The following is a 24,076-nucleotide window of genomic DNA, read 5'->3' on the forward strand; positions in this document are numbered from 1 at the left end:
TATACTTCCATGACTTTCAGTCTCCATTCTTCCACTGTAGGAATTTTGTCAGATTTCCAATATCGTGCAAATACGATCCTTGCTGCGACAATCATATAAAATAATGATTTCTCTTTTATATTTTCCAAATTTAAAGTTTCTGTTATATTCAGGAGATACATTTTAGGATCTGCTTGTACATTAAAGTTTTAAAAAAATAATCTCAATATGGTTATTCTTCCAATATATTTTTGAATTTTGAAAGTTCCACCAGCAGTGTTATATAATGCTTTTATTTTGAGACGGAAATACAATTATACTTTTCCATTCTCTATTGGCAAAGATGGTATCTATCAACATATTTCTCTTCTTGCACCTCACTGGCCTGTTTCTACTGACAGCCATCAGCATTGACAGGTGTGTCTCTGTTCCCAATTTGGCATAAATGCCACCGCCCGACCTTTCTGTCTACTACTGTTTGTGCCATTCTTTGGGTTACTTCCTTCCTGTTTTGTCTAACTCCCTACATTGTCTTTATAACTAGCCTATATGAAATATTATTCATGCCGCTTGCTGTGACTCCCTTGCTTTGCATCCCACTCATGATTATCTCTTCTCTGATCTTCTTCATCAAAGTCTGCTTTAAATCACCAAAACATAAACGGGGGAAGGCCTTAACTGCCATTTTCCTTACTCTCCTCTTCTTTATATTTGCTCTTCCATTGATTGCATGTCTTTTCTTCTTCAGTTTTATAATTCCTCATTTCCAGTATCACAGTATCACTCGGTACTCTTTCCTAGGTGCATCTCTAAACAGCAGTGTTAACACCTTCATTTATTTTCTCATTGGGAGACAAAAGGCAGGCCAAAGAAGGGAATAGATGAAAAATATCCTTCAAAGGTTTTTCAGCAAGGAAGAAGGGTATGGAGCAGACACAGACACCACAGTTTAAACACCATTATTTAATGAACCCAGATACCAACACTATCTTTGTCAATACAAAAATAAATATGTACCTTGATCCATGAGGTAAATGGCTCTTTGGGGGAAAGTATGGATTTGTCGCCTTCAAGAGACAGAGACCAGAGGTGGTTATGTGTGACATTCAGTGCCAAGATGCTGCAAGTGACAAAGGCAGAGTTACACTTCATTTAAGCCCCAGCCAACCATTGACACACCTTCTTTCAGTTTCCCTTTGTGGAAATCAGCTTCTGATCGTCGCTGGAGTTTGCCCTTTACTTTTTTTCATTCCATTTATCTTTCGCGTTTGCTTCATTCCCTTCATTTAAGCTTGTTTCTTTCTATCTTTCACCTTGCTTTCTTTAATTCTTTTAATTTATTTAATTGGTTTCCCATTCATTTCTACTGGGGCTGGGTGGCTCTTGGTCAATTTCATCATCAGAGTCTCCCCACTCATGATTATTTTAAACCTTTTACTTTAAACTGTCTTGCTTCTGGGGTGATGACAGCTTACTTTTCCTCTGTGTTTGTTCTGAGAGGGCATATGAGGCAAGCAGGGCCTTTAGAGATGTTAGCAGTCTTCCTTTGTTACATAGGGCCTTGTCTGGACCACATCACATGAAGGAGGGCTGGCTAGTGATTTTTGGTGTCTTTGATTTTTTTTAATCATTAGCATTTTTAAAATATTTTTTCTTAATTTTTCTTAATCTTAGCATCAAGACACTACTTCTTTGATGTTGGAGAGAAACAATATATTCCATGTATACTAAACAGAATATAGATTTTCAGTGTGTCAGGAGCATGTTTTTCTCAATTTGATGTACATGAATGATTGGTTGCTGGTGTAACTATACAAAGATTCTGCTTTAGGTGAAAGCATTGTTGCTCTTCCTCAACACTGAATGGAAATCCAAATCTCATATTTCTGTTTAGTCTAGAATTTTCTGTACATTTATTTCACTACTCCCATGTTTACAAACAAATGTATTCATTAGTCCCACTCCCAGCTCTTTTACAATGATTAGAGAACGTATTGTCATCACCAAAATAAAACATTTGATTGGTATTTTACTAATTCAAATATTATTTATGCTGATTTTGCAAAACAAACACTGTGCACAGTTGTGCTTGGGCAACTAAGAATAATTCAATTTCGGTGGCAGGTTTGTGAGCTAAGATCCTTTAAATATTTAACAAATAAAACACATGGGAAGGGGACACATTTATTTAATGAGTTTTTTAAAAAAAACATGTATCATTTACTTATTTGGTGGAATAAATAAGACTCAGATCAATGAAAGCTCATGCTCCAACTTTGGTCACCTTGGTGGATGATCTATGCAGGGAGCTGGACAGAGGAAGTGTGTCCCTGTTGGTCCTGCTGGTTGTCTCAGTGGCATTCAAAATCATCAACCGTGGTATCCTTCTAGGCCCCCTCTCTGAGATGGGACTTGGGGACACTGTTATGCAGTGGTTCAAGTCTTTTTTAATAATAATAATAATAATAATAATAATAATAATAATAATATTTATTTATATCCCGCCTCTCTACAAAATGCAATTGAAGCATACTTGGAGGGGCGTACTCAGAAGGTGGTGTTGGGAGACTTCTGTTCGACCTCCTGGCCATTGGCCTGTGGAGTCCATCAGGGTTCTGTTCTGTCCTCTGTTATTCAACATCTACATGAAACCACTGGGAGAGGTTATCTGGAGTTTTGGGGGGAGAAGTCACCAGTATGCAAATGACACTCAGCTCTATCTCTCCTTTCCATCTGATTCCAAGGAAGCTGTCTCTGTACTGATAATAATAATAATAATAATTATTATTATTATTATTTGTATACCGCACTATGGCAAACCAATCCAGGCGGTTGACAACAGTGCTGAACCAGTGTCTGCTGTCAGTAATGGACTGGATGAGGGCAAACAAATTGAAACTTAATCCAGACAAGACAGAGTGCTCTTGGTCAGTCGTAAGACAGATCAGGGAATTGCTTGATGGGGTTACACTCCCCCTGAAATCTCAGGCTCTCGGTTTTGGTTTCCTCCTGGACTCCACTCTGAGCTTGGATTCCCAGATCTCAACAGTGGCCAGGAATGCATTTGCACAGTTAAAACTAGTGCGCCAACTGCAGCCGTTCCTTGAGATGTCAGCTCTGGCTATGGTAATGCATGCCTTGATTACACCCCGTTTGGACTACTGTAACACACACTATGTGGGGCTTTCTTTAGAAACTGTTCAGAAAATTCAGCGGGTTCAAAACACTACAGCTAGAATGCTGAATGGAGCCAGTTACAGGAAGCATTTAACTTCCATGTTAAAACAGCTTCACTGGCTACCGGTTCATTTCCGGGCACAATTCAAAGTGCTGGTCATGACCTATAAAGCCCTACAGAGCTTAGGTCCACAATGTTTGAGTGATTGTATCTCCTCATACAAACCAGCTAGAGCCCCAAGATCTTCCGGGGAACGCTTTCTCTTTGTCCCACTACCATCCCAGGCTCTTTTGGTGAGGACAGAAGAGAAAGCCTTCTCAATGGCTGTTCCCACCCTCAGGAACTCCCTTCCATGGGAAGCTAGTCTGGCCCCCTCCCTGCTTGGTTTTCTACAGCAAGAAAAAACATTTTTATTCAAGCAAGCTTTTTAATGTATTATCAAGAGAGATGGTTTATATGGGGTATGTATTTTAGTGATGTTTTCAACTTTGTATATTTAATATGAATTTTATATTGTTTTAAACTGAGAATTTTAATTGTTTTAATTTTTTATTGTGAAGTTTGTTTTTTAGATGTTTTTATCTAAGTTAGATGCTTGTAAGCCACCTTGGGTCCTTTTCTGGGAGAAAGGTGGCATAGAAATTAAGTAAATAAATAAATAATAAATTATTTTTTATCAGTTATCTCCTATACATAGGTAAAAGTTAGAATTTGGATATCCCGTTCTAGTGGCTATAGCAGATTTTATTCGAATTTCAAAAATGCAAGCATGGTAGGTGGAGATGCTACAGAAATAGGCTGCGTAGCTATCACTATCAACTTGCCCACTTTTCTGGAATGCATTTTTTTGTTGATAGTGTGTAAGGGTTTTGGTGAATGGGTCTTGTGTTCAAAGGGATCTTGCAGCACTTTTGAGATAAACTGAAAAATAGGAGTTGGTACCATGAGCTTTCACTGACTTGAGATTTAGGGGCAGCTACATGCCATGGCCCCAATCTGGCCTTTCCATGGTGCAAAAATAAGACTCAGACAGTGGCTCCTTTTTGCACTGCAGAAAGGGTGCTCTAGCCACTGCAGCGGTGGTGGCTTTTTGCCACTTCTTTGGTGCAGAGCATGTAAGAGCTTTGCCAAAGATGCGGCATGATGCCACCTGCCATCTAGTCAGGTGAGCAGTGTGGGGGTGGAGTCGGGTGGCTGGCATAGGAATACCACGTCCCCACTTTGCCCTGAGGCCGGCATATAATGCCAGTCTGTACAGCCTCCTACTTCCTCAGTGGCATTGTGGTGTTATAAACCTTGTTCTGTTTCCTCTTGTATAAAACTCTAATTAACTCTCCCTTGTGCTGGGATATGCTGTAAGCCCAGCTATGTCTGCAGAATATTATCCAAGCAGACATTTGCAGGATAATACATCTTGCCATGGACCTATAGTAATAGGGATCTTTGTTAGTAGGTTGTCAAACTGGGAAGCCCAAACAAATTATAACAGATCCTTTGTGTTGACAACTTCATTTGTGGAGAATTTTGTCTACATCACACATACAAATTGGTGCATGAATGCCCCCAGGGTAGTGGCCCTCACCCCCTTTAGGAATTGGAAACAAACATATGCCTACAGAGCTAACTATAAGGGCTAATGTGCTGGGCTTCCTCCAAATGTTTTAGTCATTTGCCTTGGCAGAAGTGGCTGGGGCTTCCTTGCAGAGAAAGGCCCTTATTTTACAGGCTCTGCATGGTTTCATGGTATTCATGGCAGATGGCCCCTTGTATTTGGAGGGCAAACTGCCGCTTCTCCTGCATGTTCATCATTTGCCTCAATGGGAAAGATAGAACTGCGTGAGGTTGCTCCTCATCTTGCACCTGTCCAGCTTCATTGTAAACTAAATAGATTATAGATCAAATAAGGTGGCCCTTATTTAACCCAAATTTCTGTGCTTGATCTCATTATTCCATGGTTGGTTATCAATTGATAGAATTGTGTTCCCAAGTCTAAGGTATTGAGTGGTAAGCTCTTAAAAATATGAGTATAAATGTATATGTATTGATCCATATTAGTACTGAAGTGATACAACTATCTCTTTTTCTTCCCTGAGAAATTTTTCATTTGTAATATATGTATGATGCCCATGTAGAACATAGTCTTCACCATGCTATGAGTAACTGTACCTTCTAAATTTGATAAGCAGAGATGGGTGAAAATTTCATTTCTTGTCTATTCTTCAGTAATTTATCAAAATTCATTCATTACTTATTTTGGGTGGAAAGAAATTGAGGCCTAAAATGTGAATACAAGGCAAAGCAAAAATGACAGATTTCCCTCATCTGTAACTTAAAATGGTGCATATATATTGATGTACAATTATTTGTGTAGGTCAACTGGAGACATGTTTTCAGCAGTTAAATGCTAGGAGATTATGATTTATCAGCATAATTATCTTGCCCAAACATACAGTATGTGGACAAGATAGGAGATGTTTCTTGAGCTTAAAAGCAATATCATGCCATGAAATGTGCATTTTGAAAAAAAGATTTCCCAGAATCCGCTGCCAGGGAGATCATGACATTTTCATCTGTCTCATTCCTCTGTTGCCCAGAAAATACACTTTCTGTCCAGAGAGGCTGTAACGTATTTGTGGCCATTTTTAATTCCATGGGTACTTCTGCTCCTTTTTTACGGGTATATAATTACTTTTTAAATATTTATTTCTTGTTCATGGTGTTTTTACATGTGATTTCCAGTGTTTTACTTTGTACTTTACAATTTGTGTTTTGCTGTTAACATACTTGAGGAATATTATGTGTAAATATGATAAATATAGAAGAAGAAGCATGACAAGGATCTGCAACCCTTCAAGGCACTCTATTCCAGTGTTGAAGAGTTCTTACAATCAAGATATTTTTCCTGATGTTTAGGTGGCATCTCTTTCCTACTAAATTCCTAATGTCAGAAAACATTTCCTAGCCTTCTCCAAAACATGAATGCTCATCCCAAAGTCATAGACTCTTGCTTCTCAATTCTTAATCAAAATGTTTTTTAGGAGGTGGAATATAGCTGCCTGGTTTCAGACAACTGTGTCTATGGGTTTCTATATGCCTTTAACTTTCATTTTTAATGGAGCTGCCAGTAATATGTTATTATTTCTTGGCAGAACTGAAAGACATTTGTGAACAGAGCTGTCTGTTTAGAGGGAATCAGGACTACCAAGTATCAGATGAACACGTAACCTGCTTTTTCCCCTCTGAAGACCTTTACAGTAAGTGTATTTAGCAATTTAAAGGTAGGATGGATAACATCAATGCATAAACTACCTATTTATTCAAACAAAACTCCTCCCTTGAACTCTGGTCATGAGAAAGACAAGAATTTCTGTTGTGCTTGCTAATGCATCACTGGGGGGAAAATGCCTTCTGAACAGTCTATTATCATTGTTATGTCTTACCAATATTTTCCTATTGATTGAGGCCAGGAAAAACAACCTATTAAAATACAACATAACCTTTATAGTAAGTTATAAAACACATAACATCAATTGATAGACCATATAAATACATATTAAGTAAAACCAATTACTACTTTGAAACCCATGACTTAAACTTTCATACCACAATAACGTCATGCTAGCAAAACCTAATGCCACAATAACATCAAAAAAGTTGATACTTAAGTATTTTAGGAAGATGAATTTCACAGTCGAGATCATATTTTGCAGGGAGGTCTTTGGCACCCCATAGGCACAAAAAGCTGACATACATCCCAGGCTAAAAATGCAATATTTTTATGCAAACTGATTCAGATAGTTGAGCATCTTTCTGATACTGTTGCATAACAATGATCTAAGGAAGTTACTTTTTTGGAAAATGTTCATTCCCTTCTTCTTGACCTATTTCAATGTGATCAGTGACAGCCTCAGTCAGAAGCCAACAGGGATGTAATCAAAGGCTTTCATGGCCAGCATCCATAGTTCTTTGTGGGTTTTTCAGGCTATGTGGCCATGTTCTAGAAGAGTTTCTTCCTGATGTTTCGTCAGCATCTGTGGCTGGCATCTTCAGAGAAGATGTAAACTAGGGATGTAATCCTTCACTAATTTTCTTCTGAAAGGAATCACTGGGTAATATTAGCAAAAAAATGATTTCAAAAACTGCATAGTTTTCAAATACTATTCAATTTGGGACACAATCAACACACATTGCATGTGTATGTTTGTGTGTATGTGTGTGAGAAAGTATACTATTGGTTTCTGTCCAAGAAAATCATGTGCAAATTGTAAGCATAGGTTCTGCAAAGATTCTCACCAATACAGAATTCTCCTCATTAGGGTTTCCTAATACTTGAGAATCATGTGTGGTTGTTGTTGTTGCTGTTGTTGAGTATTTTTGAATCTCCTTTCCACCACTAGATGCAGGCTTCTCAAATTACACGCAACAGACTGAACCTTCTGGCAAACATCTGCCTCCACATGCAATATTAAGCTCCCAAAAGGTAACTTGCCATTGCCCCCATTAGCATCAACTTAACCTTGGCCAGGGTAAAAATCATAACTTCCCTCTAAGGTGAGAATGCAGGTAGGAATTTGGCAAAATGTAGACCAATTGGGAGACATTCATATCCTTAGTATATATCGTTTGAATGTCACTGAATAGACAATTGACATTTCAGCTGAAGTGGAAGAGTGCCATCTTATGGGGTAAAAGACAGATAGTGGACTTTTATCTTGGAAAAGCCATTACATGCTAAACAAAAGTGAATGGTTGATAGACAAAAGCAGGACTGGAAGATCAGAAACCTCTCTGGAAGCAGAACAGCATTAGGGAGAGTAGCTTTTCAATCATACCTGTTGAGGGCAATTTCTGATTCTTCTTATAAAATCAAAAGGAGGTACGGCTGGAAAATATATTAGACAATATCTGGGAAACAGTTGAAAAAATTATTATTATTATTATTATTATTATTATTGTTTTGTTTTGTTTTGTTTTGTTTTGTTTTGTTTTGAGTGCTGAGAAGCTTAAAGGGAAGAATCCTGGACTGATCATAATATTTGAAATTTAGGATTTATGCTGTGCAAATTCCAAATGTGTCCATTTGACATGGACAACAACCTTTTCTATACTGGAACCTGTCTTTTATGCACAGAGGTCTATGCAGAAATATCATTTTCTGTACAGAAAAGGCTGCTTCCTGTGCAGAAAAGACTGTTTTCTATCTAATGTTCATTTTGCATATAGTAAATCCTCAATAACAGCATTTTCTATACAGGAAACAGCCTTTTATGTCCAGAAAATTATATTTCGGTGCAAAACAGGGTGGACCCTGCACAGAACAAGCATTAATCGCTAACTTATTCTTCATGAATTTTACATGTGGTTGACCTGCAGAGAGAGCAGCCATTTTTTCCTCAGGAAACAGCTTTTTCCTTTTCCTTTTTCTGCACAGAAGAAGGCTAATTCTGTGCAAAATACTCATGTGTGATTTTACACAGAGAAAGTCCTGAATTGTAAATAGGTTTTGTTGTAGTTGTAGTTCAGCTGAATAAAGAAGTAGGAGAAGATGCTTAAAGAGAAGTGGGGAAAGGTTTTTAATGTCAGAATTGATGGCAATAGTAAGTACATCCTTAAAAAGAAAATTCTCAGACTCACCCAGTCCACAGGGCCAAGGATGCAACTTTTACTTGTTTATTTCATTATAGTTCAACATGATAGGAGAAACTGAATCTAATGGTCTTCCTCTTTCTTTCCCCCTCCTAGTTATCATGAACATGCAAGATATTGCCCAGAACAAAAACTGGCGCATCATAACCAATGATAGCATGGCATCTCTGCCCCCTTTGGATGATAGAGAAGAATATTATACATACAATGAAACTGGATTCCCAAATGAGCTCATCCTCCTCTGTCCTTCAGAATGCAAAGTTATCAGCAGCTTTGCTTTCCTTGTCTCTACCTTTGGACTTGTGGGGAATGGAACTGTCATCTGGCTTCTTGGTTTCCGCATGAAGAGGAATCCTTTCACAACATTCATCCTGAATTTGGCTGTTGCTGACCTTGGGGTCCTCATCTGCATAGTTATTCAGGGAATTGTTCTTATTATATATTCCTTTTTAAACAGAAATATGGTTTTAAATGTGTATTCTTTGTTGGCGTGGATGTTACTTTCAAATCTTTTCTTCCTTATGCACTTTACTGGCCAATTTCTATTGACAGCCATCAGCATTGACAGGTGTGTGTCTGTCCTCTTCCCAATTTGGCATAGATGCCACCGCCCAACCTACCTGTCTACTACTGTTTGTGCCATTCTATGGGTCACCTCCTGCCTGCTCTATCTACTTCCATGCATTTTCTTTCTAACTCCTCTATTGGAAAAAATATTGATAATGCTTACTGTCATCCCCTTCCTTTGCCTCCCACTCATGATTATCTCTTCTCTGATCCTTTTCATCAAAGTCTGCTTCAAGTCATCAAAAGTTCAACAAAGGAAAACTTTAAGAGCCATCTTCTTTCCTCTCCTATTCTTCCTCATATTTGCTTTTCCATTGACAACTTCTGCTTTCATCTTCAGGATTTTAATTCGTCGGAGATACGATGAGAATGGTGTTCTATATTCTTTCCTAGCTGCTTCCCTGAACAGCAGTGTTAACCCCCTCATTTATTTCCTGGTTGGGAGACAAAAGAGAGGCCAAAGAAGGGAGAAGATGAAAAATATCCTTCAAAGGCTTTTCAAGGAGGACGAAGAGCATGGAGCAGATATGGACACCCCAGTTTAAACACGGTTATTCAGTGACCCCAGAAACCCACACTGCCTCTGTCAATGCAAATATACAGGCTGTTGTTTCTTTTTTCTTTCCGAATGAGGTGGACAATGTGCTCTGAGTTTCGATTCAAACTTTGAAAGACACATCGAAGGTGTGAAAACTATGTAATGAATTAGGCTGAGTGATGTGCATAACTCTACTGAATTTTAAATTAAGGGACAGGAGGAAAGACAGCAAGCGATTGATGGACTTCTGAGAGGAGAAGAGGATAGAAGCTGGATGGTTGCAGGACCATTATGCTGAAAGAGCTGGTGATGTCTTTTAATGCATTGAATTATTTATTGCTTTCAACTTTATAAATTGTTTAATTATTTCTTAAGTAACTGTTACATTTATAATTTTACTAAAGTGGTTTTTTTGGTATAATCTGTATTGATTTTAAATATATTGTTAGTTGCCTTGAGTCTCATTATTGAGTGAAAGGTGGGATAGAAATGAATTAAACAAATAAACAAATAAACAAATGAGATATTTGCATTTTTTTTCCTTTTTAAAAAAATGAACTGGAATGAATTTCCCTCCCATCCTGACTCACTACCCCCTTCAGATTTTAAGAAGAAGAGAACTCTATTCTCAATATGAAAAGTGAAATACTGTCCAGAAGTTACCTTAAACTAGCAAAATGTAACACATGTTAATGAAAATTATTAGATTTTAAAACATTGTAAAACATTTTAAACAAAATCTTCAGCAAGTCACCTGAAAAGGTTTACAGAGCAATCAGAGCACTCAGAGGTAAGATGGCACATCATCCTTTCGAAGTCAACATGAACCATGCACACCACATGCTCTGCTCACAGTTACTTGCAATGTTGCTGACCTTCCCCCATCCATTCACTAAAAAGCCTGGGCACTTCTCCCAGCATGCCTGACTGTTGAGGTTATCAGTTGGGGAATGGGATTTCCTTGTCCCATCCTCTTCCTGTCTTTGTCCCACGTGATCACAGAAAGGACTTTCATATGACATTGCGCTGATCCTGTCATTGTCCTGTCAGTGAGCTGGATTTCTCCCATCTTTGTCCTTCATTTTGTATTAATAGAAGTACCCATTAATGCAATTCCACTTCACTGACAGGTTAATGACAGGATCAGTGTGACATATGTGAATGTCTTTTGTGCTATTGCTGGCACCAATGGGATAAGGATGGGAAAGCAATCCGCTTCACTCCCGTCCCCCATTTTATAATCTCCACAGTCACAGTCCTCCACACGTTGGCACATCTTGGGTCAATTGTCAGCATCAGTGAGGATGGGCTAAGGGGTTTTTATTGTTTTTAAGGATTGTATTGCTAATTGTATGTTTTTAACTTTGTATTTTGTTTGCGCTTCGGTGCACTTTGTTAGCCGCCCCGATCGTCCGGAAGGGCGGGGTATAAATAAAAATTTTATTATTATTATTATCATGGTGCACTGTTGAATATGGCCCTACTTCTGCCATCTTCATATTCTTCATATTCAGGGGGTGGGGGAGATTTTTTTTAAAATGTGAAGATAGGAGAAACTGAAATGGGCAAATTCACAGATCAAGTTCAGGGCTTTGTGTCTTTAATTTCAAAGCTACACAGATTATAATGCCTCTGCATTCAACCATGATAATACTGAATGAAGTTTCCCAATACTTTTTAGCCCCCTGATAAGCTCCCTATGTTTAACCACGGATGGGCAGTTTACCTTTCTCCCAAAATCTGAATTCCGATTAAATACAAATTGCAACATTTTTTTCATCCATCCCTGTTTTTAATGCCAGTGACAGTAAACCCACTGCCCTGATTCCTGATCGATGGAACAACAGAAAGGTATATCCCTTTGATTCTGATTGGAAATAGCAGCATTCAGATATTTTCCCCATAAAGTAAAATGACTTGGATGTAGTCTATGAAAGGAATCAGTCATATGGCTAGTAAGTACCTCTCCACCATACAGGTAGGTAATTCAGTAATCCACAACATAAAGCATGCCTCACATTTGGGATATGTCTGTATGTCATAAGATGTGTTATTATTCTGAAAACCTAAGAGAAAGCAATAAACAGAGATTTTGGATATCTGTAGCTATTCAGTCCAAGACAAAGGAAAACATGTGATATGGGTTCTTTACAGTTAATGACAGGAAGTCATTTTATATCATCATAAGAATCTAATTCAGATATTTCCTGATAGGCTCGAGAAATAACATGAAACAAAATTTGCAAAATAAGTATGGCAGTACAGATATTTAAAATCTTTTTTTAAATCCTATAAAATTGGTTGACAAAAAACAAAACAAAACCACACACACACACACACACACCAAAATTGATGTGACATTACTAACAATCATGTCAGAGCTATAGGCTTGGTTCCTGAAGGAGGGAGGTGAAATATGGCCCATGGACTTTTCCTTTCTGCAAATGATCACCCATATGCTCATATCCTATGTGTAGTGTAATGTTTTGAGCATTGAACTATGTCTCTGGGGATCAGGGTCCAAATCCCCACTTGACCATAGAAACCCATTGGATGACTTTAGGCAAGTCACATTCTCTCAGCTTCAGAAGAGGGTAATGTCGCCCCCCCCCCCCCCCAAGAAAACCCTTGTGATAGACACGCTTTATGGTTTCCCCTCTGGGGCCCTTTACAGTAAGTGTATTCAGCAATGTAAAGGTAGAATGAATAAAATTACTGCATAAACTACCTATATTTATTCAAATAAAACTTCCTGTATGCACAACTACATTTGCTTGGGCTCTTGAACATCTCAGTTGAACAACTCAGAGACAAGAATTGCTGTTGTTATTGATAACTCCTCACTGCCTTCTTCACAGTCTATCATCATCATCATAATTTCTTACCCATCTTTTCCTAAAAATTGAGGCTGAGAACAACAACAGATTAAAATACAACAATATATGACCAGTTAAAAAACACATAACACCAGTTGAAAGACCATAGAAATACATATAACATGAAACTCATGATTTAAATCCACAGCATTGTGCTTGCAAACACTTACTGCAACAATAACAATAAAGTATGGGCACATACTTTCAGCAGTTAAATGCTAGGCGATTATGATTCATCAACATAATTATCTTGGCCAAACATATGTAGATCAGATATGAGATGTTTCCTGAAAGTAGTATCGTGTGAAGAAATGTCCATAAATATACGATTTCTCAGAAGCTGCTGCCAGGGACATCATGACACTTCCATCCGTCTCCATCCTCCACTGCCCAGAAAATACACTTTTTGTGCAGACAGGCTTTTGCCATCTATAACATATTTGTGGCTAATCTTGAATTTTAAATCCATGGGTACTTCTGTTCCTTTTTTACTGGTATGTAATTCTTTTTTATATATTTGTGTGTGTGTGTGTGTGTGTGTGTGTGTGTGATATTTTTAAGTGTAGTTTCTACACTTACTGTTTTAACTGTAAATGCTGTTAGTTACTTTGTACTTTTTGTTTTGTATATTTTGTATTTTCTCTTAGCCATCTTAAGGACTATTGTTTGTAAATACGAGAAATAATGAAGAAAAAGAAAAAGGATGACAAGGGTCTACCACCCTTCAAGACAGTCTATTCCACCATCAAACAGTTCTTATAATCAAGATGTTTTTCCTAATGTTTAAGTTGAATCTCTTTTGTTGTAATCAATTCCTGATGTCAGAAAACACTTCTTAGCCTTCCCCAATGCATGATTGCCCAACCCCAAGTCATACACTGCTGCTTATCTATTTGTAACTGAAACATTCTTTTAAGAGCGGGATATTGCTGCCTGACATCGGACAACTGTGACTATTGTTTGTAAATACGAGAAATAATATTGCTGCCTGACATCAGACAACATCAGACAATCTATATGCCTTTAACTTTCGTTTTCATAGGAGTGGCCACTAACATATTATTATTTCTTGGCAGAACTGAAATACATTTGCGAGCAAAGCTGACCTTTCTAAAGGAATCAAGGCTTCCAAGTATCAGGTAAATGCATAACCTGTTTTCCCCCTGTGAAGCAAATTATTATAAGTATATTTAGCAGTGTAAATGGGGAGATGGATAAGATCAATGCATAAACTAACAAAGGGGCAGTAGAGACAGGAGGCTCCTTGCCACCCCTGTAAGCCCGTGTCTGTGCTGCAAAAAAAAAGCTGCCTAGAGCGGCTTCTTTTTTGTGATGCCAGAAGCAGGAAGGGGCACCGCCAGGATGCCACTTCCTGCTAGCGACGTCTGGTTGCTGTATGGCAGCGATGGCATCATGGCGGCCCCCATATGGATGGGAGGCCACCGTGACGCCGGCGCCCACAAGTATTAGGGTTCAGGAGTGTGCGGTTGCTGCACACTCCAGAACCCTAATATCGCCAGCGCCATGCCACAAAGCACCCATGTGTACTGGGCCTATGATTATTCAAATAAAATAAAACTTCCTGGATGTAGAACTATATTTGCAAGGGGCTGTTGAATATCTACTCTGATCTCTAGTCATGAGAAGTGCAAGAATATATGTTATGCTTGGTAACTACTCATTGAGTTAAAAATGCCTTCTACACATATTGTTGTTGTTGTTGTTGTTTTAACCTATCTCTTCCTATTGATTGAGGCCAGGAACAACAACAAATTAAAATACAACAATATAACACCAGTTTAAAAACACAATGGTGGGATACAGACGGGCAAAAAGGGGTGTATTCATGACATCATGAAGGTAGAGCCTTCAGACAGCCCTTACCTGAATGCCGCCATGAACACGCCGCCCGCACGCCCCAAGCGGGAAGAAGCGGCATTAAAAAGGTGCTGCTTTTTTCCGCTTCTTTTTGATTTGCGGCGTACGTGCGCAGCTCCATATGTAAGCTGCTGCACCGGTATGTCCGAATTGCTACGCCGCAAATATAAGTTGCCCATTTAAAAGCTCCGTGTCAGCTGCGTCGCATATTGGGTCGGGGTCCGGGACATGCGTGGTTTGCAGTCGGGCTTTAATTGCAGCGTCCGCTGCCATGCAGCTGTGGAAGCTGCGGCACAGCTGCGGCGCATTTTAAGGCTCGTAACCCTAACCCTAGAGCCACTTGTGCGCATGCGTTGCTAGAACCAAGGGAAGTTGTAAGTTTTGCCGGCGGATGTTTTGGTTGTAGAAAGTGATAAGGGAAAGTTTGGAATTTAAAGTGACCCTTTACACACATTCCTGCGCCATTTTCACCTGGGAACGGGCACAGTTCGGCTGCTCCTGGCACAGCTGTGCGGCGGCTCCCCTTTGCCACCAGGCAGGATGGCACAGCCATCCACCAGCACCCCGAAAAAAGGCAGGGGGACGTCTTGGTCTCATGCGGAGACGGCTGACCTCATAGCTATATGGTCCCAGCCAAACATTTTGCAGAAACTGGAGCAGTCCTACCTGAATGCTGACACATATCGAGAAGTGGAAGAAGCCATGAGAGCTGCTGCACCGGTACACCAGAATTGCTACGCCGCTAATTTAAGTTGCCCTTTTAAAAGCTCCGTGTCTGCTGCGTTGCATAATGAGTTGGGGTCTTGGAACATGCGCAGTTTGCAGTCAGGCTTTAATTGCAGCGTCCGCTGCCATGCAGGTGTGGAAGCTGCAGCACAGCTGCAGCGCATTTTAAGACTCCTAACCCTAACCCTAACCCTAACCCTAACCCTAGAGCAACATGTACGCATGCGCTGCTTGGAAAGTTTGGACTTTAAAGTGCACCCCTACACACATTCCTGTGCCATTTTCACCTAACAATAAAAAACCCCTAAAACTGTAAATATTTACATATGTACAAGGGAGGTGATGGGGGATGGCAGGGGGACAGCGGTGGCAGCGGAGACAGCTGTAGCTGTGCATTGCAGATTCAGCAGGAGCGTGGGGACCAAAGGAGAGGAGGCATCCATGATGCTGGTGACACTGGCAAAGTGCAAGCGGGCAAGGATGCCAACACCAGCTGATCACCAGCTGGCAGGAGACCACCTTTGTTCTTGGGCAGAGCGGGGGGAAAAGTTTTAAAGGGACTTGGGCACTTTAAATGTGCCCATAGGCTTTCTGCCGCCGCTGCTTAGCGCTGTAGCTGCGCAGCTGCGCACCCGCCAGCCGGCAAAGAAAAAAAAAAGCCCCGTTTTTGGCCGCCCGTGAGGAGGGGCAGACAGTCCCGCAGGGAGCTCATGGAAAGGGCACTTCGATTTCAAGAGACGGCACTAGGATTTCAAGAGAGGACACTGGGAGTTCAAGTGAGGGCACTGGGATTTCAAGAGAGGAACCTAGAAGTGCAAGTGAGGGCAGTGGAAGTTCAAGAGAGGGCCGTTCAGAACCAGGAGAGATCAATAGACAGGTCAGACCAGGAGCACAGGTGACTCAACACCACCTTGGAAGCGCAGACTGTTCTGATGGGGCAAATGCTGGAGGTCATGAGGGGAGGGCAGGGTGGCCCAAGACGCAGAAGGGTACTGACAAGGCACTAGGTCCCATGATGTCCCATGAAGACATCATTTCCCCTCCCAGGGCATGTGTTCCCTCCCAGCCCTATCTACTCTAGTCTACCTGTTCCTGTTCTCTCCTCCCACCATGCCTGGCTCACTGGTCCCCAAACCAGCAATGTCCAAACTCTGTCCTTCCAGGTGTTTGGACTTCATCTCCCAGAATCCCCAGCCACCTTGCCCTGTGGTCTGGGATTCTGGGAGATGAAGTCCAAACGCCTGGAAGGACAGAGTTTGGACACTGCTACCTCCCAGCACTCCTGCCTAGCTTTAGACTGCACAGTTGCGCCTAAGCTGTCACATTCACACTCACAGCCACACTGCCGCAGTTGCGCATAATGAACCACACAAATTTTTTTAAAAAATAAAGTTTTTTATTTACAATAAAACAAAACATTTTTTATTTACATATTTACAATATTTACAAAGGGAAGGGGGAGGGTGAAGGGGGTGGTGGTGAAGGGGGATGGCAGAGGGGGCAGGGGAGGGAAGCTGCTTCACGGAGCGGGAGGAGGCGGTGGGGCGGGAAGCCGGCGGAGGAGTTCCTGGAGGGTCTCTTCGATGGAGGAGACTCTCTCCGCCAGCTTGTCCACCTTCTCCTCCAGGGCAGCGAACATCCTCTCCGTCCGGTTCTCTGTGGGGGGAAAGAAAGAGGATGGTTAGGGTCAGCCTGTGGAGCCCATCACCCACTCCCACAGGCAGGGTTTCTGGGTGCCCCCGCTCCCTTCCCTGGGTTCACCTCCGCACTTACCTTGCTGCCGGGCTTGGAGGACTCGATCCAGGGTCCTGGCATCGAGGGCCAAGTCCCCTGGCTCCCCTGGCAGGCGGCGGCTCGGGCCAGGCTCCTCGGCGGCGGCAACAGCAGCAAGGACTTCAAGCCCTGCAAAAGAGGAAGAAAAGGCCCAAGTTACCATGCTGGCATGGCAGACGAGGGCACAAGTGTCGTGGGGGCTGCAGTCAGGCAACCCCCACCCCTCACCCTAGGGACCTACCTGCCGCCAGAGGAGCCTGCTCTGGCTGCGGAGGGGCCACAGCAGCTGGTCCTGGCTGTGGCCCACCCTCGGGGACATCCTCGTCCCCCGAGGATGGTGGAGAGGGCGACCTGGCACGGTGCCCTCCCTCCCTCCGCCTCCACCTCGGCCGCACGCCTGCAGAAGGGAAGAGGAGGGATGGCATTGGCACCATGCAGGAAGGAGAGGAGGGCAAGGGAAGGGTCAAGGAGGGTAGGACAGGGCATGGCAAGAGCTCTGACTTACCTGGAGGACGGCGATCTTCCGGTCTGGGCCTATCTCCCCTGATCCACAGGTCCTTCAGCCACGAGAAGAATGGTGGCCGCCTGTCAACCGGGGGCTCCTCTCCGAAATCTTCAAGGGTTTCAAAGAACGCTGCCTTGAGAGTTTTAAACTTCACTCTACATTGGTGCAGCGTTCTTTGAAACCCTTGGTTTCGGAGGGCTCGAGAGGCCTCGAGAAAATGCCCCCGGTTGGGCTTGTTGGTGCTGGCCATCACCCTCCTCGCAGCTGCCTGTGGCATCAGGGAGTCCAGGAGGATCCCGACCTCCTCATCGGTCCAGTAGGCCATGCGGATCGGGACCCTCCTGCGTGGCGCTGCCATGTTGATCGCCGTCCTGGGGTCTTGCACAGTTGCGCACGGGTATATATGGGCACCTGTGGCTCAGGGCCGTTAGGCCAAGGTGGTCCTAGGCCAATGATAGCTTTCAGAGGAGCAGTTTGAATCTCTCCCCCAATAGATGCCCTCTGGGTGCCCTATTGATACATTCAAATGGGCCATTAGGAAAGCTTGAATTTGAGGGGGATTGATACATTGTCAAAGGGGCAATTGGCAGTTGGAGCTGATGTATCTTTTTAACCCAGGAAAACAGGCGCCAGGAGACCTTTTGTGTGTGTGTGGTTGTGTGTGTCCCCCTCAGGCACGTGGCAAAACATGCCCACAGCACAGATCAGGAATGATAGGCAGACTCAAACTGTGGATAATGGGATACATTTATTCATGTGCTTATGGTATTTCAGAACAATGCACTCTGACATCACAGATGATGGCAAAGGAGCCATCCTTCAGATTCTCCTTGTCAGAAAAAAATCTGCCAGGGCATTCCTCACAGTCTCCCCTGCTTTCTTCTTCTCTTTCTCTTGAGCCTCTGTGATTGGTGCCAGGGTGGGCAGCACAAAACGGCGCCTATATCGCATGCCCTCATCCAGGACCCTGCCCTTGGTCTCACAGATATTGTGCAGAATGACACATGATGCCAGGATGGGCACCACGTTCTCCTCTGCCACCTTTGTTCTTGGGCAGGGCGGGGAAAAAAGTTTTAAAGGGGCTTGGGCGCTTTAAATGCGCACATAGGCTTTCTGCCGCCGCTGCTTAGCGCTGCAGCTGCGCAGCTGCGCATCCGCCAGCCGGCAAAAGAAAATAAAAGCCGCGGTTTGGGCCGCCCGTGCGGAAGCTGCCCCTTTCTTTGCGGCGTCCTCCGAGGCGGCGGTATAGAAGCTACGGGTCCGAAACGGACCCAGGTGAGGCGTCTTCACTGCCCCCCGTGTGGAAGCCCCAACACCTGAAGCACGTCCCCGGGGCGGGCGGTCTGGAGGCTCCGTATTCAGCAGACTACACCTCCAAGACGTCTTCTCCTGCCCGTCTGTATCCCGCCATAGCATCAGTTGAAAAGGCATATAAATACATATTAAAACCTATTTGTTCCTACTTTACAACTCATAATTTAAATTCCAACAAGACAACATTATTATGCTTGCAAACACTGAAACAATAACATCTAAATAGCCAAAGGTGAGTGGCAGGTAGGTAAAGGGAGGTCTGGAAGATGAGACCTGAAACCACCACGGGAACCTATCTGGAAGCAGACCAGCCTTAGGGGGAGTAGTTCCACATTCCAAATGAAGAGATGTCTGGGCTGTCCTATTGCAAACTGTAACAGTAGAATAGCTCTTTATGTGAGTACAAGCAGCTTAGATAAATATTTATCATACTTTGTTCTCAAATGTTTTTAACTTGAACTCCCTAAAGCCCATGTGAGCAGGGACAATGGCTGAGGATTCTGAAAGTTGAAATCCAAACCATGTGGAAAACCAGACATGAGAACTGCTGGTTTTGTCCTTAGCCTTTTGTTCTTCCTCGGTCTTTGGATCAATATTACTTTAAAGACATAGTTTGCAGCTATTTTTCCCCATATTTATAAAGACACCGGATCCAGTCTGATTTTGGAAGCTAAGCTTGGATGGGTGACTGCCAGTAAATACCAGGTGCTGTAGGTTTCTGATATTATTCTGTATCTGGTATTCTTCTGTATCTCTCTATATTTCAGAGGACAAAACTGGCAAAACCAAATCTAAGTATTCCTTGCCTAAGGAAACCCCATGAAATTCATGGAGTCACCATAAATTAACAGGCAATTTGAAGGCACACACACACATACACACAAACACACACAGAGAGAAAAGATTAAGTATGGAGTGATACGTTAGCATTGCTGTTAAGAAGGTTTCTCTGCAAAATACTGATACATTTGTGTTTACTTATTACTAAATTGGGGATTTATGAAAAGATATTTGAAAGGCTTTGATTAGAGCTCCTTGTTATAAGTCATAGTGAAATAATTATGGAATAGGAAAATAGAAATATCTTAAACCTCTGGTTAGTAGTAATCTTGTGTTCTCTGTCATGAATACATTAATAACCCAAAAACTTTCTCTTTTTTAAAATCAGTCAGTCATGAGGTCTGTGGAAGGTAGCTGCTGGAGGAGATATAGGATGGTTTTTTAAAAAATATTTTTATCTCCTACATTATTTTCTATCCTGAATCTCTATGCTCGTTCTGGAGTTGTCATGGATTAATTCCAACCTTTTTAAGTAGGTGGGAGGGAACATAGGTTAAAAAATAAAAATGAGCCAGAAAGGTAGGGTTGCATGGGCAGGGGAGAGGAAACAAAGCTACTCTCTTCATTCTGCTCTTTGTAACAAAAAATTAAAAGGTTTGGATTTTGTAACTAAAGTCCTTCCAGGCTCATGCCAACATTCTCCTATTAACATGAATGGTTGTGCAGAAATAGGTGCTTCAACTTACAGTTCGAAAAATCTTTGGTAGATTGATTAAAAGCCTGGCAATATAGAAGAAGATAGTTTTGCTGTGTGTATATGTGTGTGTGCTGTTCCACTATGGTTTCAAGATAAAAGAAGTTATAAATTTATTTAAAGGAAATAAAATATTGATAGGTGATCTTGAGATTTTCTAAGGTTGGGTTAAACAGTAGCATATACATACTTTTGAAATGGGGCCAATATATCTCATGAAGGCACCAGTGTCTCTCACAAATTTCAGTGGTAAGAAATAATAATAATAATAATAATAATAATAATAATAATAATACGTTTTATTTATAGACCGCTATTCCACAATGATCATAGCGGTGTACAGTAAAAATTGTAATAGAATACAATACAAAATACACAGTGACAGTTAAAGGAGGGAGGGGCTTCGTCCTTCAGGCTGTCCCTGATGTTGCTGGGTCTGCCTGATCGCTCCCTCTGAGGCCGAGATGACAGTTGAGGAGGGAGGGGCCTCTTCCTTCAGGCAGTCCCTGATGTTGCTGGGTCTGCCTGATCTCTCCCTCTGAGGCCGAGATGACAGTTAAGGAGGGAGGGGCCTCTTCCTTCAGGCAGTCCCTGATGTTGCTGGGTCTGCCTGATCGCTCCCTCTGAGGCCGAGATGACAGTTGAGGAGGGAGGGGCCTCTTCCTTCAGGCAGTCCCTGATGTTGCTGGGTCTGCCTGATCGCTCCCTCTGAGGCCGAGATGACAGTTAAGGAGGGAGGGGCCTCTTCCTTCAGGCAGTCCCTGATGTTGCTGGGTCTGTCTGATCACTCCCTCTGAGGCCGAGATGACAGTTAAGGAGGGAGGGGCCTCTTCCTTCAGGCAGTCCCTGATGTTGCTGGGTCTGCCTGATCGCTCCCTCTGAGGCCGAGATGACAGTTAAGGAGGGAGGGGCCTCTTCCTTCAGGCAGTCCCTGATGTTGCTGGGTCTGTCTGATCGCTCCCTCTGAGGCCGAGATGACAGTTAAGGAGGGAGGGGCCTCTTCCTTCAGGCAGTCCCTGATGTTGCTGGGTCTGCCTGATCGCTCCCTCTCTAGTACCAATGTGAAGTCGAAGGTTTTCACGCCCGGCATCCATACATTTTTGTGGGTTTTTCGCTTCCATGCCAGCATGCTCTGAAGATGCCAGCCACAAATCCTGGCAAAACATCAGGAAAAAAACTCTTCAAGAACACAGCCACATCACCCAAAAAACCCCACAAAAAAACTAAGTCTAGTACCACTCTGAAAACTTGGGTAGAATTGCTGTAAAATAATATCTCAGATTGTCCTTTGAAATAGACTTGTGAATATTCCTTGAGCTGTTTGTTGGCTACTTAACTGCAAAAGGATAAACAGTCTTGAACTAGGATGCCAGTGTCGTCTAAGAAATAGTTTAAAATAGGAGAGAGGCACACATGAGAAATGATTGGTCGTAATTTTGGCAGTTTTTTAGAAGCCTGCCAGCCACCCTAAGTTCCTCTATAAGATCCTCTGTGTGGCATCCACAGCACTTTTTCATTAGTTTGGCTTCCAAGAAAATACTAAGGTCCCCTCCCTCCCTCCCTCCTTCTCTTTTTTTCTGCAAACATCAGCAGCTCTTTTGCTGAATAAATTCTGCTTTCTGACAATAGCCGTATTAGGAATTCTTAAACAAGGAAACTAGAGACAGCAAGGAAATTCTTTCCCTGGATTTTTAAAGAAAATTGTTTGAACACGTGACATATTGTCACTATCATCACCAGGTAGGTCTGATACTGCCCTCAGAATGGACTGAATTTGGACAGATCTTGGGAAAGGTTTTTTTGTTTGTTTGTTTGTTTGTTTTATTTTGTTTTGTTTCGTTTCGTTTCATTTCCCACAGTTCCATAAATCCACCAGTTTATGTGACCAATGATGGGCCTGGATGTTATAAGAAAAAAGTAGCTTTTCCAAGCTCTAAATCTAAAATAATGTTACTTGGATTCTGTCCTGCGTTTAGCTAGTAAAGAAATAGAACTGTTCAGTTCAGGATGGATTTTGGGGATTGCTTGAAAAAGAATAGCAGGTAATGAAAATTCTTCTGCCAAAATGCAGCACTCAGAGATAGTTCAAGTGTCATAGGCAGCTGGTTAGGTGACATACCTCTGGAAATGAACTGGAGAAAGGACCAAGGGATTTTATTTTAAATAGCTTGTAGGAGATAACCTTCAAAGGGATAATTTGCCCAGAACCTCATTCTGCTCCCACATAACCTCTTCTCTTAACCTCCTGATCAATCTGTTGCTCTGAAGGCACCAGTGTCACTATGCTACCTTGCCATACCTGTTCAGAAGAGATGTAGGGGCCAGGAGACCTTGAGAGCTTGTCTTTGGTTACCACACCAAGGTCTGAAAGTGCTCACCAATGTGACTATGTCTACATATCTAGATCCACACTGAATTTGTCTGTTGTGATATGCTTATTTGGGATGTAACAGAGGAGAGTGGTTGTTGTTTTTAATGTGTGGATGAAAAAGATGCAATTGGGAAAAATACAGTGCAGTTGGAAAACCCTTGCTATGCAGTTTGAAAACTAAGAGGGATACTAGTGACATTAGGACTTAATGAGTATTTATTAAGCATTTAAATGACAAGGATGGCATGCCTGCAAATTATCCAGGCTTTCCTATATTCAGTACATAAATTGTAGGGTTTCTCTGCATAAAACACTTGTTTTCTGTATTCTTCCCCCATAATATGTTTTGCCCTCTTGTTGCCTTGTTATACACTTTTGACTATACACAGATGTTGCTAAGACCTATATATTCCTGTTTTCATCTGTAAAATATTGTGTGTGTGCGTGTGTGTGTGCGTGTGTAGCAGGGTTATGTGGTGGTCATCAATCAAGTTGGCCTAAGTGATCTGCAGAGTGAGCAAAGATGTATGTGTGTCTCTCAGACCTCATCAGTGTCCTATAAATATCTGTGCCTTGCCAAATCTTCCTTCCCCGGTGTTCCTCCCCACTCCATTCCTCTTCAAAGGTTATTCATTTTTTTAAAATGGCACTTTGTAAAGCACAGTCATAGTGTTATCACATATACACCCAAAAATGAAAATGCAAAGTAAATTCTGCTAATAGCTGTCAGATCCATATGCATGGTTCTGTCATTATGATCTGATGAACTCCATCTGTGAGTGCATCTTCACTTCTTCCTCCCTCCAAGTTGTCATAAACTGTTTCTTCACAGTCTGAATTCCTTCCTTCTCATCCTTGCCTGTAAGTAACCTCTCCTACCGCCAGTGTGGGGAACAGACACAGAACTGTGCAGGCAGATCATTATACAGTATTCTGCCTGCCTAATGTAGGATCTTGTCCTAAGTCATTTAAATCAGCCAGTTCAAAAGACTGCTGCTAACTAATATTGGACATAGCAAGTGACTTATCTTTCTTTGCATGTGCTTTGTGTTTAGGTATCATGACTACAATATATGATTATATGTTTGATTATGACAACACATCTTATTATGTTGTGGATGAAGTGAGGTAAGTATGTGATGCTATTAAACAATTTCCTTAGTGGTAAAAAAGCAAACAAAGAGCTAGAGA

At 41.9% G+C, this 24,076-nt stretch overlaps 1 protein-coding gene and 1 long non-coding RNA gene across 2 annotated transcripts; both read left to right on the top strand.

Annotated features, from left to right (window-relative positions):
• Nucleotides 1-8,904: 8,904 nt before the first annotated feature.
• Nucleotides 8,905-10,154, top strand: LOC149317682 (proto-oncogene Mas-like). The gene has a single exon (XM_089518405.1). The coding sequence runs from the start codon at nt 8,905-8,907 to the stop codon at nt 9,913-9,915; it is 1,011 nt and encodes a 336-aa protein (XP_089374531.1). The 3' UTR covers nt 9,916-10,154.
• Nucleotides 10,155-13,237: 3,083 nt separating this feature from the next.
• On the top strand, nt 13,238-24,014 carry LOC149317683 (uncharacterized). Its single transcript, XR_016280753.1, has 3 exons — nt 13,238-13,278; nt 13,861-13,923; nt 23,941-24,014. It is a non-coding gene; the product is annotated as an uncharacterized LOC149317683 (long non-coding RNA).
• Nucleotides 24,015-24,076: the final 62 nt, after the last annotated feature.

Source organism: Sceloporus occidentalis, unplaced genomic scaffold, assembly GCF_023333645.1.
Source record: "Sceloporus occidentalis isolate IW3139 unplaced genomic scaffold, rSceOcc1.0.p SCAF_3, whole genome shotgun sequence".
In the NCBI taxonomy this organism is placed as follows: domain Eukaryota; kingdom Metazoa; phylum Chordata; class Lepidosauria; order Squamata; family Phrynosomatidae; genus Sceloporus; species Sceloporus occidentalis.